This window comes from Perissodus microlepis, chromosome 9, assembly GCF_051167445.1.
Source record: "Perissodus microlepis isolate ML-2025 ecotype Zambia chromosome 9, ASM5116744v1, whole genome shotgun sequence".
Taxonomy (NCBI): domain Eukaryota; kingdom Metazoa; phylum Chordata; class Actinopteri; order Cichliformes; family Cichlidae; genus Perissodus; species Perissodus microlepis.
In genome coordinates, this window is record NC_140469.1 from 21,223,802 (window position 1) to 21,238,832 (window position 15,031).

At 39.2% G+C, this 15,031-nt stretch overlaps 1 protein-coding gene across 1 annotated transcript; it reads left to right on the forward strand.

Annotated features, from left to right (window-relative positions):
• Window positions 1–583: 583 nt before the first annotated feature.
• On the forward strand, window positions 584–1,400 carry LOC146380490 (B-type lectin plumieribetin-like). Its single transcript, XM_084940376.1, has 3 exons — window positions 584–667; window positions 770–863; window positions 962–1,400. Exons 2-3 carry the CDS (start codon window positions 774–776, stop codon window positions 1,220–1,222), a joined length of 351 nt encoding a protein of 116 aa, XP_084796502.1. The 5' UTR covers window positions 584–667; window positions 770–773; the 3' UTR covers window positions 1,223–1,400.
• Window positions 1,401–15,031: the final 13,631 nt, after the last annotated feature.

A 15,031-nucleotide genomic window follows, 5' to 3' on the forward strand; every position in this document is an offset into this window, starting at 1 on the left:
ATGACTGCGGGGCAGACAGTCAGCAGAGTCTCTCTGGGCCTAGCATGGCTCTCAGTTAAATACCTCCAGGAACAAAAGGCAGTACACAGCTGTTTCACACCTTAAGGTTCACACTCCCTTGCTACCTACCAGAGTCCTCGAAGAGACAAAAGACTCTTCCTGTGGAGTTCCTGCTTCCCCCAACTTCCTTACTACACCCCCACCATTTGTCTTACTGTATGAGTGTCAGACATGTTAAAATCCAGTGGCACCAAGGTATCATACAATAAAATAATGTGATTAATACACAAGTAAAAGAAATTCCTATACACACCCAATATGAGTTCTGTGGGTTGAAAAAAGAGACACTCCAACAACACATAAAATAACCCCCTGATCCCCTCTCCCTCACCCCAACCAAAGGACAGCTGGAGAACACAGCAGCAAGCTCCCCTGTACAACACGTCAGCAATTGCGATTGCTCCACTCCATTACATTGCTGCTCCACTAATCCCCCCCTCCTCACACACACACACTTCTTAGGAAATGCAATCCCTTTACTGTAAAGGGCAGTAAGTGTGACTCCACCCCCGGTCAAAATGATATAAAGATGAAGTGATGTGCTTTCAATTTTAACACTTCCCTTCTCTTCTGCTTGCAGACCGGCTGGTGTGAAATATTAAAAACTGTAAGTATTCTACGCATCTCTACTGACTGATAGATTCACACATTCCTGATACTTTTAAATGCATATTGTGGATACAAGCTCATCTATATTCTCTCCTTTTAGGATCATGAGCAGAAACTTCTTGTCCAAAAATGATGAGCTCCGCAGGGGAGACTACCTGGTGTCCAACAACAAGCAGTTCAAAGCTATATTTCAGGTGACTAATTTAAATGTTCTCAGTTCAGAAGCTCATAAAAGCCTTGTTTCCCAGTCATGCGTGTTGACAGTTATCTAACATATAATTTATGGCTACAGGATGATGGTAACTTTGTCATCTATGGCTGGAAGCCTTTGTGGGCTTCGGACACCTATGGATCAGACACCGTCCGTCTGTGCATGCAGGCTGACTGCAACCTGGTCATGTACAACAAGTGTGACACGCCTAGGTGGCACACAAACTCTTCCAGACCTGACTGCAACATGTGCCGTCTTCAACTGACTGATGACGGCAAACTGGTGGTGAACAGAGAGTGCGAAGAAATATGGTGCTCTGAAAAGTCCAAAGGCATGAAGTGATGCTTGTGTGTGATCATCCTTTGGCATAAACCTTCAGCGATGCTATTAAAGCAACATATACCAGCGCATAAACAAGCTTTTCCTTTTTCTTTCTGGCTAGCTTTGATCAGACTCTGAATTTCAACCTGAATTGTAAACAAATGGCAAAAAATAAATAAAATGACAGGTATTTGACCAACCTCTTGTTCTGCGTGTTTATATTTTGGCCATTAAACAGATTTTCTTAAGAATTAATATTGTTGCAAAGGTGTAGGAAGCAGTCTTAAAACTTTGAGGAGTGTTGCTGATATAAAACTAACCCAGATTTTGTAAATTCCTCCACTGACCATTAGACACGTTTTCATTTTTATTTTTTCTTCCCTGAAAGTATCTTCATGTGGTCTAGACCTATTAGCAACTGATATTTTTCCTTGAGCCAGTTCGGGGTTTTTTCAGTTTAGGTTCTCTTTTGGCTTAGTTTTTTATAAAAGAGCATCTCAATTCATTATTGTGTAGATGACAATTATTTGTCCAGTTTTTACTCAGGTTTTCTAATTTTATGTTTCCTTTCTTAAACTATGTAATTTCATCCTGTGTTGGCTGTTATTTAATTATTTTAGATGTGCAGCATATTGGTCAACAGCTGTACTTCAAATGTGCTAGAGAAACAAACTTGACTCACTTTATGAGTGTGTCTGCGTCTTTGTGTGTCTGCATGTGTTGGACGTCACAGCTTTGCATGGAAACCGTCAGGTATGGTGATAAAAACCTTGGTGAGAGTGTCTGCTTCTTTGCATGGAAACTGATGTGGTGATAAAACACTTTGTGTGTCTCCATGTGTTGGACGTCACAGCTTTGCATGGAAACCGTCAGGTATGGTGATAAAAACCTTGGTGAGAGTGTCTGCTTCTTTGCATGGAAACTGATGTGGTGATAAAACACTTTGTGTGTCTGCCTCTTTGCATGTGTTGGATGTTGCATTGAACGGTGACTCTAGAGACACCTACTGACCTACAGTAGCAATAACAACCAAAAATGTGATTCTGAGAGCGTTTTTGTCTCCAGATTTTACAGGTTTAAAGTCTCATCATTAATATATCTGTTGAATACATTTGACATTAGCCCAGCACATGCTGTGCCCTGACACATATTTTTATTTTTCACAGTTTTCTCGTCTCAAGTAGTCCCACACAATTCAGAAACACTGTGGAAACACCATTCAAACGTTAACTGCAGGTAAGTCACTGCACTGATGGTCTCATTGTCTTTTGCTTCCTGCTCTTTTATGCTTCGTCCTCATTGGTTTCCCCCCCATGTTTGATTTCTTCCACCTGCATTTTGTTCCTCAGTTATGTTTGTATGTGGAGTTTATGGCTCATATCAAACTGTGTATAGACCATGTAAACAGACCAGTCTAACCCCGCTGTGGTTTTTAAGTATCAAGTAAAAATTACTTATCCTTTTCAAGGTCACAGAAGGCGCTAGAGCCTATCCCAGCTAGTTTATTAACATGTATTTTGTAATTGCCAGAGTGCATCAGAGGGACAGCTCAGGATGAGCGATTTGTAGAGAAAGTTTGAGAGCCAAGACTGAGATGGTTTGAACATGTGGAGAGGAGGGATAGGGGATATACAGGACAAAAGGTCATGCAGAGGGTTGGTGTGACAGAGGAGGATGGCATTCACATGGTGATGCAGAGGCAGATGATTTCCTGTGGTGAGTGAGCAGCTGAAAAAAGAGGAACAATAAAAGAAGAAAAACAGGGACAGGTTTCCCAATGTTTTGCATCATCCCTCTCTTTAACAAGACTTTTTTAACCCTGTAAAGCCAAGTGCATCATATTTGATACATGAGTTTTTGAGACTTCTACATCATCAGTGATTTTTTTTTTCTCGTAAAACAAAACATAGAAATTGTACAACACATTTTTAAGCAACTGAAAAAATGCCACATGTAGCAAAATATGATACACATGAAATTCAAAAAGCTGGGAGAAGAGAAAAAATGTCATTTTGGTGGGCTCCACATGGTCCAGAGGCACAAAGTGATGCTTCTGAAGTCATATATGAAACCATCTTTGCATGTAAACCGTCATGTATGGTGATAAAATGTGTGTTTTTATTAAATATGTTCCATCTCTTCGGGGTGTTAAAGAGAACAAGTCCAGATTTAATTATGAGAAAATAAACACAGAGTCAAAACGTTTCAAACAACTGTGTCTTTCCCTCAGTGGAGCAGACTGCTTCTTTCCTGTGTTGAAGTGTTGTCTGTTGTTTCTTTGTCACACTAAAAACTAGCACACATGAGGTGTCTGACAAGCATCTGCACTGACAGTTCATGAATCCACTAGGACGTCACTCGTGGTCAGAGTCCAAGAGTCTGAGTGTTTATGGTGCAGAGGAAGAATATGATTCAAATCAAAGGATTATTATTTGCAGCTGCGAAGAGAGACCACAAGGTGTCGTTCTAATGCTTCTGTAGTTTATGTTCATGTGAAAATTTTCACATAAAAAACATTTGAAAATCTCCTTTTTTTTTTCCTAATCACTTATCCAATCCAGAGTTGTGGTGAGACTGGAGCCTATGCAGGTGCCAGGAGGTGAACGGTAAGGTGCAGACTGGACAGGTTAGCAGTCTATCGCAGGAGTAACACAGAGACACACAATCATTCATGCATGTGTTTGGACTGTGAGACGAGCCTAGAGTACCTAAAGAGAACCCACGCAGGTACAGGGAGAAAAGACCAACTCCACACAGAAAGGCTCCAACCAGCTGGCAGATTCAAACCCAGGACCTTCTTTCTGTGAGTTGACAGTGATAAACGCTGCACCGCCATGTTTCAAAACACATTCATACTGTTTTATAACCTGCAATTTCTAAACGGTAACAACAGTATTATAATTTTCTACAACACACAGAAACACACAAACTCAGCTGCACTAAGAAATAAACATCATGTGATCCTGAGCTGCGTTCATAGGCAGGATATTTAAGGACATTATGGATATATTGCGACTTCTCATGGGAAGCGTTTCAAAACTGAAGAGATCCATTCTTGATTATTATTCAGCTTTGACAGTTTGGGGCGTGTTGTTTCATATTTTTGCATTTCAAAATTTATTATTTATATAAAATATATCTGTAAGGCATCTGATAAATTAAAATTTGTATTATTTGCAGACGACACAAATATGTTTTGTTCTGGGGGGAATCTAAAGGAGCTGCTGGATACAATTAAATCGGAAATGTGCAAAATTTCAAAAAATGGTAGTAAAAAGTAAAACTAAAATAGTCTTATTTGGGAATTCCCTGAGAAACGCACAAGTGCATATTCATATAGATGGTCTGGAAATTGAAAGAGTTGTTGAACACAAGTTTCTTGGTGTGATAAGAGATGATAAATCAAGCTGGAAGACGCATATAAATCATATACATAACAAAATTTCAAGAAGTATTTCAATTTTGAGTAAAGTAAAACACATTCTGGACCACAGATCATCCCACAATCTCTACTGTTTACCGATTTCACCATATTTGCATTACTGTGCAGAGGTTTGGGGCAATAATAAATGTTTGCTATCATCAATATTTATATTACAAAAAAGGGCCATAAGGATAATCCAAAAACTGGTTACAGAGATCATACAAATCCACTATTCTTAAAATCAAAAATCCTAAAATTCACAGATCTGTTTTTTTTCTTACAGCACAAATTATGTATAAAGCAATAAACATCCTGCTTCCTGACAATATTCTAAATTTGTTTTCTAAAAGGGAACAGGGATACAATTTGAGGGGGGAATTACATTTAAAACAGCCCTTTATCCGTACAACACTAAAAAGTTTTTGCATCTCTGTAAGTGGAGTGAAGCTGTGGAACAGACTAAGTAAAGAAATGAAGCAATGTCCAAGCATGAGTCAGTTTAAAAAGCGATTCAAGGGTATGACTGTTGCAGGGCACAGGGAGGCGGTAGAGCTTTGGTACGGTGTTCTCGTCCAGTATTTTCATAATGCCGATGTGTGTGCATGTGTGCAGGGATAAACTGAAAAGCAGCTTTATTAACTTAAACTGAGAACAAATTAATCCAGATTTTCAAAAGAAACAGCCAAACAAAGAATCCAACATCTACGAATCTTCAAACAAAACATCCTGCGAGGACGGACAAGACAACAAGCAGACAGCAACTGAGGAATTAAATACACACAAGGCAATTAGGGAGAGAGGAAACAGCTGGGGAAAAGACAGGTGAACAGAATACAACAAGACAAGAGGACACAAAACTAAACAAACACTAAACAAACAGGACTAATATGTGAACTTGACAGAACTAAACAAGACATGACTGAGGAAACAGAAAGGGAGGCAGGAACAACCAGGGTTTCATAAACCAGACTGAAACAAAGATATGCTGCTATCAGAAAGTATAAAAAACCAGAGCACAAAAGAAGACCTAAGTCAAAGACTCGTAGGACTTTAAATGCTCCATCTGCATTAATCACAGATGGCATCGTTCAAACTGCACTTTGAAATTTTGAGGACCAGCAGGTTTGTTACCAGACTGTGACTTGCCAGAGCACGTCAGTACACGTTAAAGAGGTTTTATTCTTTATATTACAAGATTGAATTTGCATTTGTGGATGCAGTGATGAGCTGTGGAGTCTTAAGATGATTTAGACTCACTGCTTTGATGCACTGCTGCCTGAGGGCCTGGAGATCAAAGCCATTCAGTAGTGATTTAGGAAATCTTTATTATGAATGTTTTATTTATTTATTTAAATCTGGATCCCCATTAACATCAGGCTGAGTTTTCTTCCTGCAGTCCTCACACATTCAATCCAGCAACTGCAACACATGAACATCAAACCAGCAGATTGTTCTCACACAGAAAGCTCAGAGTTTCACAGAGAAAGAAACATGAAGAATCTGTATTACATCACGCAACAATCATTCTAACAAACATTACTCTCCAGGTTACTACACATTACTGCACGTCCCATCTTCATGCTGTCACGATCTCCTGGTCGATGCACCCGTTTCTTTCCATCTCTCTCTGTATGTCTGTGCGTGTCCTTGTATCTTTCAGGGGTGGAGATCACCTGGCTTCCCGCTCCTTTTGTGTCACACCTGTGAGTCACTGTTGATTACGCACTTGGTTCCAGTCGGCTTATTACGAGTGATCGATTCAAGACACCAGGTCGTTGCACCACATGTGACACCCACTGATGTGAAGGAAGGCACCTGTGCACGGCAGAGAGGTCAGATAAAGGTGTCTGGGAGCAAAGTTAGGGGGGAAAAAGAGTTTTAGTAGCCATCTGGACATCACTTTACCCCCCTTGTCACTCCACCCTTCAGAGCGTTCCTGGGTTGCTTTAGCAATAAACATCCTAAACTTTTATTCCTTTGCACCCAGGTTTTCACCAATGCACAACGCATAAACCCACCAGCTTTATTATTCGAACAGTTTTAATTTCAGCCTTTTCTGGTTGAAATAATACTGTTTTATAAATAGTTAAACTATTCAGCTGTGTAAATCACCATTTTCTGAATATTACTTGTTTTAACCTTTGGCACTGTAAATCTTTCTGTTACAGATCATGTTTGATAAGTAGTATGTTGAGTAAAAGGCAATATAATACATTTGGTCACAGCTCTGATTAAAATTTACAGAGCATAGGATGATCTCCTAACAGTTAGCCAGCCCACATGCATTTAATTAAATTAGTTCTGTAAGAGCATCGCAAAGCAGGTTTATTTTGAGCTACTTGTAACATTTTTAATTTCTTCCTGTCACGGTCCTGGGTCGATGACCCAGTGTTTTATGTTCTGTGTTATTATTAATGTTTGATTTAATCATGGTTTATCATTACTAGTCTTTTGGTTTATAGTTCTGTATTTCTAGCTCTAGTTCTTCTTTGTTTTGTGATTTCTAGTTCTTGGGTTTTGTTCCTGTGCCCCTCATGTTTAGTGTAGGTTTAGTTCTGTCTTCATGTTTATTTATATGGTCCCCTGAAATGGTTTTCACTTCTCAGGTGAGCCTTGTCAGGGTTCATTTGTAGAATTTCTTCCCTTCTTAATGGGGTTGGGACCATCAGTTGTGTTGTGCAGAAGTCAGGTTGGTGCACAGCTTACAGCCCATATTATGGCAAGAACCAATCAGCGAAGTAAAGAGAAATGAACTGAAGGTCAGCCAGTCTGGAAAATTGCTGAAACTTTGAGTTTATCCCAAGTGCAGTCGTAAAAACCATCAAGCATTACGACAAAACCAGCTTACATGAGGACCGCCCAGGAAAGGATGACCAAGAGTCACCTCTGCTGCTGAGGGTAAATTCACTCGAGTCACCAGCCTCAGAAATCGCAGGTTAACAGCACCTCAGGTTAGAGCCCAGATAAATGCCACACAGAGTTCCAGTAGCAGACACATCTCTACATGAACTGTTCAGAGGAGACTGTGTGAATCCGGCCTTTATGGTCAAATAGCTGCTAAGAAACCACAACTAAGGAAAAGCAACAAGCAGAAGAGATTTGTCTGATGAGTCCAAATTTGAGATCTGTGGCTTCACCTGCTGTGTCTTTGTGTGATGCAGAAAAGGTGGATGGATGCTCTCTACATGCATGGTTCCCACTGTGAAGCATGGAGGAGGAGGTGTGATGATGGTGACACTGTTGGGGATTTATTCAAAACTGAAGGCACATTGAACCAGCATCATGTCGCGACTTGCCATCTCTTCCGGTTTGCATTCAGTTGGGCCATCATTTATGTTTTCAACAGGACAATGACCCCAAACACACCTCCAGGCTAAGGACTATTTGACCAAGATGGAGGATTGATGGAGTGCTGCGCCAGATGGACTAGCCTCCACCGTCACCTGATGTAAACCCAGTCGAGATGGTTTGGGATGAGATGGACCGCAGAGTGAACGCAAAAGGGCCAACAAGTGTTCAGCATCTCTGGGAGCTCCTGTTGAAAAACCATTTCAGGTGACGACCTCATAAGGCTCATCAAAAGAATAGCAAGTGTGCAAAGCAGTAATCAAAGCAAAGTGTGCTGGAAAAATCAAAAATCTAAAACATGTTTGAGTTATGTCACACTTTTATGTTTTCTACATAATTCCATGTGCGTTCATTCATAGTTTTAATGCCTTCAGTGAGAATTTACAATGTAAATAGTGATGAAAATGAAGAAAAAACATTAAATGAGAAGGTGTGTCCAAACTTTTGACTGGTAGTGTGTTTCAAATGCATTCCTCATGAATGATATCAAGTCATCTTAAGCCACAAACAACATTCCTGTCACAAAGTAGTTTTTCTCAAAGTGATTTTCATGTATCCTTTATTTAAATAGTTAGAAAGCGTCACTGACATTAAAAATGTCTACTTTCAAAGGGATCTGGCCAATATCGAATATGGAAATTGCAGCAAATATAACAATAATTAGATATTTTAAATGGCCACAAAAGTCTGAATCGGTTGTGAAGAAGGTACAAAAACAAAGAGTCATGAAGATACTGGCAGAAATTTAATTTTTTTATTTTATAAATGACCCTTTGATAAATCCTGTTGACTACAGTCTATTTACCAATACAAGCAAAGACATTACACATAAAAAACACCCATATAGAAACATCAGAACTCACCGGTCTCTGAGCCTGGCTCTGTTGGGAGTTTTTCCTTCCCTGGTTTCTGGTTGTGGTAGCGTTCTCTGGGCTAGTCTGTGTGTCTAAGAAAGGCTACACTTTATCTGAAAGATTATCTTCTCTAATAAACACCAACGCGGCAGGACAGTGTGCACTCAACTTTCAACTACATTGTTGACTCTGCAACGCAAATCCCACAGATATAAATAAAAGTAAATAGAATTGAACTGAATAATCAAGCTGTGGTAGAAAACCTGTTACATTTAAACCTCTTTTCACCACTGACAGACCTCCACCCATTCACCTGCAATTTTAATCAAGCTGTTTAGACCGTTTTAATTTGCAAGCCACAATTTTACCAGATAGTTTTGTCTCTTGCACCTCTTCTGAAGTCTTCAACTCCTCATTAACTCGTTTAACTTATCAATTGCACACCACAAGTCCAGAAATACAAAGTCCATAACTGCAAGGACTCCAGTAACAATCTTAAACAACCAGGAAACACACAAGTGTATGTTTACAGACACTGAGACAAAGAGTGAGGGGAAGATCGAATTATTTATACAGTACTCACACAGATACTAAGGAGAAGTGGACAAAGACAATGACACAGGAAAAGATACAAAACACAGAAGACAAATGACTACCAAAATAAAACAGGAAGTGAGGAGCAATAACTAAACAGGGACATGCAGACACAGGACTAAACTAAACACAGAGGAACTGATGCAAGAGGATAAGACAAGAATCGCCAAGACAACCAGACTAAATTATAACAAAAACTAAAGGCTACAAAAACACTTAAGAAAACATGAAGTTAAATAAACAAGTCTATGGGCGCCAAACAAAGAACCTCAAATCTCAGAAAGCCACAGTCACACCCCGATTATGACAATGAATTTCCTCATAAATTTTATTTTGAGAAACAGAAACATTCTTTTTAAATTGCTGAACTCTTTGCCCGCACAGTCTTTCACAGAGCGATGTACCCCTCCCTGCCCTGAAAGGCTCTGCCTTTCTGTGATGCTCTTTTTATTCCCCAGTTACTACTAACTGAGATCTTCCATTGTTTTGTTAGCATTACATTCTGTTGGCCCCAAGCTTTTAGCAATGTGTTGCAAGCATCAAATTCATAACAAGCAAAATTATTTATCAGTTTTGACCCAAGCCTGAACCTGAAATAACTGGCAGAAAACTGAGCAACTTTTTTGTGCAATTTATTGCTCACACTAGCACTGCATGTGTCTTATTTTATACATCAAGTTTTCCCATGAATAAAAATCACACTGACGATGCAGAGGTCTCAAAAACTCATACATTAAATATCAAACATATACTTGGTGTTACAGGGTTAGGTAGTTTCTGCGAATAATGACATTTTTTCTTTCATTTTTAATTATTGTTTAACATTTTTTTGTTACTTTTGAATTTCAGATATGCACAAAAGAAAGAAGGGTAACTAACCAAACCAACAATAATTACATCAGCCTCGAATAGTCTGGATTGCTTTGTCTTTACAGTTTGTTTCGGTGACATCAGTATTTCTGTCCTCACTCTGTCACTGATACATAAACACAGTCCCATTCTTCCATTTTTCTTCTCATGAAAGTCTTTTCTCATGAGTCAGTTGCGCCATAACAGAAATTACATTCACTGTTTTCAGTCATTCGTCTTGCGTTGGTGGGTAAGGTGTCACCCTATTTTTATTTGTTAGCTCTGTGGTAATCGGTCTCAGGGCAATCACATAGAGACAAGCAAGCGTTCATGGTCACATTCACACCAACAGGCAATTTAGAATAACCAGTTAACCTAACCCCACGCTTGTCTCTGTACTGAAAGCCCATGCAGATGTTAAGAGAACATGCAAAATCCACATAAAAAGGACCTTATTGCTGTCAGGTGATAGCACTAACTCCTGCACCACCATGCTGCCCTCATTATATTTTATTTTCATCAAAATGCAAACCTTGTAGCTTTTTATGGGTAACTTTCCCTGATGATGCATTAAACAGTAATTACTTTCTCATAACTATAATAAAAAGCCTTTCCAGACTTTAGAAAAGTGCAGAACCAGTCAAAAAGTAGGCCTCAAGTTGTAGGACAGGGGGACAAGGAATAAATTCACTTTAGTCCTGAATATACAGGGGAACAGAGACGACGAAAAAACAAAGCCTGCACATGAAGGCCCTTTGCAGCGAGGATATATTTAGAACAGATTTTCACACTTGGTAAACAAGGCGAGCCGTTTAAATATTGCCGCATTCATGCTGGCACTGCTCCTGCCCTGGTTGCTGCTGCCATTTATGAAAGACCATTTTGTGTCCTAGATGTGGTTGGTCTAGACATCTCCATTGTCTGCTCTACGCTGCTCCATGTGCCAAGAGTAAATCTCATTAAGAGTGAGAGGGACTGGCGGAACGGGGGCTCGCTCACAGGCTCGGCAGCTAAAAATAGAGAAAGAGGGTGATTATACTCCACAAATCTGTGATTACACATGAACTGGTAAGTGGTGATGCAAATCTACAGGACTAATCCCGTCCAAAAACTTGAGTATGCAGGCAATGAAGCAAACATTTGATATTTATTTTCCTTATTAAATGCAAACACTAAGAAGTGATGCAGACTTAACTGTGAAAATTTTAACTCCTGCACAGACAGTGTCTCTGTGATTCAAATCAGGACCACTAGATGGCAAACTAGGTTTATACTAAAAAATGTTCCCATGAGGTAATAAGCAGCTCAGCTCCATACATAGAAACACAGACTGAGTACCGTATTCTTTCTGGATTTGGCTCAAAGGACGAAAAACTGCACAGCAGCACTGTTACAGGTTTAGTTTTGAGGGATGTGGTGATTTTAATTTGAAAGAGGAGTGCTGTCAGCTTCAATTCGTCCTGCTGTGTGTTTGGCATTTCCTATTGTGTGAGTTTTCATACTGTCAATGGTGTTAAAAGGACATGGATGTCATTTAAAATTAATGAATTCATAGCTTAAAAGAACTAGCGTTGCATACAACTGTAGAAATGCAGCCCTAATTGCAAAAAAGTTTGGATGCTGCGTAATAAAAACAGAATACAATGATTTGCAAATGTCATAAACCTGCATTTACAATAGAATATACAAAACATATCAAATGTCTAAACTGAGACATTTTATTGTTTCATCAGAAAAAAAAATGATTTTGAATTTGATGACAGCAAAACATTTCAAAATTTGAAACAGGGGCAATGAAAAGCTAGAAAAATAGACGCTGTTAATTGGAAACAGATTAGTAACATGATGGTTTAAAAGGGGCATCATAGAGAGGCAAAGATTCATTAATCTGAAAACAATACATCTTTATAAATAGCAGAACAATTTCAGAAATATGTTCCTCAGCATAAGATTGTGAAACCTTTAAAGATCTCATCATCTACAGTGTATATTATCAAAAGATCCTGAGAATCTGGAGAAATCTGTGTGCAAAGGCACGAGATGAAAAATCAGTAATGCATGCCTGAGATCTTCAGGCCCTCGAGTGGCAAAACATTAAAAACAAGCATGAATCTGTCATGGAAATCAATGCATGGGCTCAGGAACACTTAAAGAAATCACTGTTTGAGAATCCAGTTCAATGTAAGTTAAAGCTCTTTCATATAAAGTAGAAACTACGTGTGAACATGCTCCAGAAATACAGTGTTTGAAAAACATGTCGTGAAGAGGAAGACCCAAACTCAGAATATCAGGAGGGTGAGCAGTTTATTTAGGCTGAAGAGTAAAATCCAAACGGGAAGTGAAAATCTTTGATTAACAGAAACCTACACTACGAAACAGGAATACTGAAGATGTCTGACGTTCTAACAATGAACAAGGGGAGACGCTGACAATAAGACAATAAGAAGGTGATCAGGAGAAGTGGAGACACGCAGGAGAACTGAATCTAACTAATGAGGCAAGATACACAAACAGAACATAATGCATGAGGCGAGAGACCATCAAAGTAAAACAGGAAGCATAAACACAGTCGGACACTAAGACTCATGAACTTGACACAGACAAAAGCTAAACAAACACTGGGCCATGACAGACAACAACAGGGGACGCTAGGAAGGACCCACACAGACACTGGACTAAAATGAACAGGACACAAGAGGGAACTAATTAAGTCAAGAGATTAAGAACTAGAATCATGAATAACTAAACTAGGAAACGCTGGAAAAAAGCAATGAGATAAAAGAACTTAAACAAAAACGATTCAAGACCACAGAAGCTGGGACTACTGGGAAAAACCTAGAAAGCATGACACTGCCGTCTTCTCTGGGCCAAAGTTAGTTTATGATGGATTCAGAGAACGTGTAAAAGAGTTCGGTACCGAACTCTTTTACACGTTCTCTGACTATAGTCAGTGAACGATCTGACTATAGTCAGATCGTTCACTTTTCCGGACTGGAGAGGAAACGGGCCATCTGACTCAGTTTATATATAGTTCATATGCTTCCATCCAGACAGCGTCTTTAACAGGGAAAGCCATGATATTGTTATGGTTTAGCCCCTGCAGGTGGGGATTGGTTGATCAATGGGCTAAATATGTTTTAAGGATCAATAAAGAAAGAATGTTTTATTAGATCTTTTAATGTTGACCTTTATCCACTTGTGTAGGATGCGATGCATAAACTTTGTGTTGGCTTTTGAAGTGGGACATGCCAGAGTTCAGAGGTTTATGCCGACAGTGCAGAAAAAAACTACCCATAAATTCAAAATCTCCTACTTTTCCTTTTCTTTCTGTTCTTTGATCCTAAAAAAACCCAAGGTGGAAATAATCAAATAACCATCGTCTCCTACAGTTTCTATGCGTGCACGTTAATATGATGCAATTTCATTTAACAAATCTTTCTCTGAGTGTGAGCCGTTTGTGCAGAGAGTAAACAAAAGAACAATCAGCTCTTGAGACGGCTTTGACCCTCTATAGCTGGAACAAGCCTCCTCACTAGATATGCATGACCAAGGATTACCCAGGAATCAGAATGTTATGGGGGCCCTATAGGGGTTAAAGCTGTGATGCACTGCTAAGGATTTTGATCATCTTGAGCAGGATCTTGAGCACTTGTGTTTATTTTAAAAAAAAATCATCCCATTGCTGTAAATAATGATTTTCTTCTCCAGTTTCCTGTAATTTTCCTCAGATGCATTGTTCACATATTTCTCTTCTATGGGAAAGTCTTATATTTATTATCATTGTTTCGAAATAGTCTTGCATGCATCATCCTGCTGGTTCTGTCCCTCTGTGGTCTCTGCTGTACTGCACCGTCCTTCCTGTGGGAGGGTTTAATTGTAGCTTAGCCAAGAGCACCTTCTGCTTTCTAATTTCTGCCACATAAAACTACAGTCCACTCCCAACATTCAGGCCTTGCTTGATTACAAATAAGAAGAAAACAGCACCTCAGGCTGTAATTTAATAGAGAAATGTTCAAAGCCTGTAACTTTGCCGATTCTTTAAACAGAAACTTTCCTTCTTATAGATCAAAAGCTTCATTCTCTTTTTTTAAAATTAGGAAATAAAAGCACAACAAGCTGCAGGAGCTGCTGTGGTTTCTGGTTTTGTTTCATTTGTCTGGGGCTGAGTCCAAATTTAGTTTTGGTTGCTGGTTTAGGTTTAAGCTGTTAAAAAAACAAAAACAAAACCTGCATGAAGAAGATATATAAATTCAAACCGCAATGGGACTTGGCAAAACAAAGCAACATATCACACAAACAACATGTTTGTTGAATTGAACTGAAGCCACAGGATAAAAACTATTTATAAAAATATTTCCACAGTGAGTCTCGCTGACCCTGCTGGGCTTTCGACCAATCAGAAGGAAGCTGCGTGGATGGGTCATGGGACAGACCCACTGAGCAGAACATCTGTTGCTTGGAAAACAACTACAAAAATGTGGGGTGACAACAAAAGTGAAGCAAAACAATCACCAGCAGACAAAATCTTTTCTTTCTGTCTCTCTGAGATCATTTTGGGGGAGCGCTTGCGTGTCACTGCCATCGATAATTTCAGCATATAAATGTTAACAAAGAATTTGATAATGTTGATTGAAATGCACTGGCATTTAATTTTTCAGACTTAATTATGCATGTTTGATTGTGAACAACAGATTCTCCTGCTATAAAATACAGCTGGGGGTCGATTTAATGATGTTTCAATCATTTCAAATTAAGCACTTA

Excerpts from the sequence above, each read along its gene's own strand:
- LOC146380490 (XM_084940376.1), top strand. The coding sequence starts at position 774 with ATGAGCAGAAACTTCTTGTCCAAAAATGATGAGCTCCGCAGGGGAGAC. Across the intron at positions 864-961 it reads AGTTCAAAGCTATATTTCAG|GATGATGGTAACTTTGTCAT; the intron begins GTGACTAATTTA and ends TTATGGCTACAG.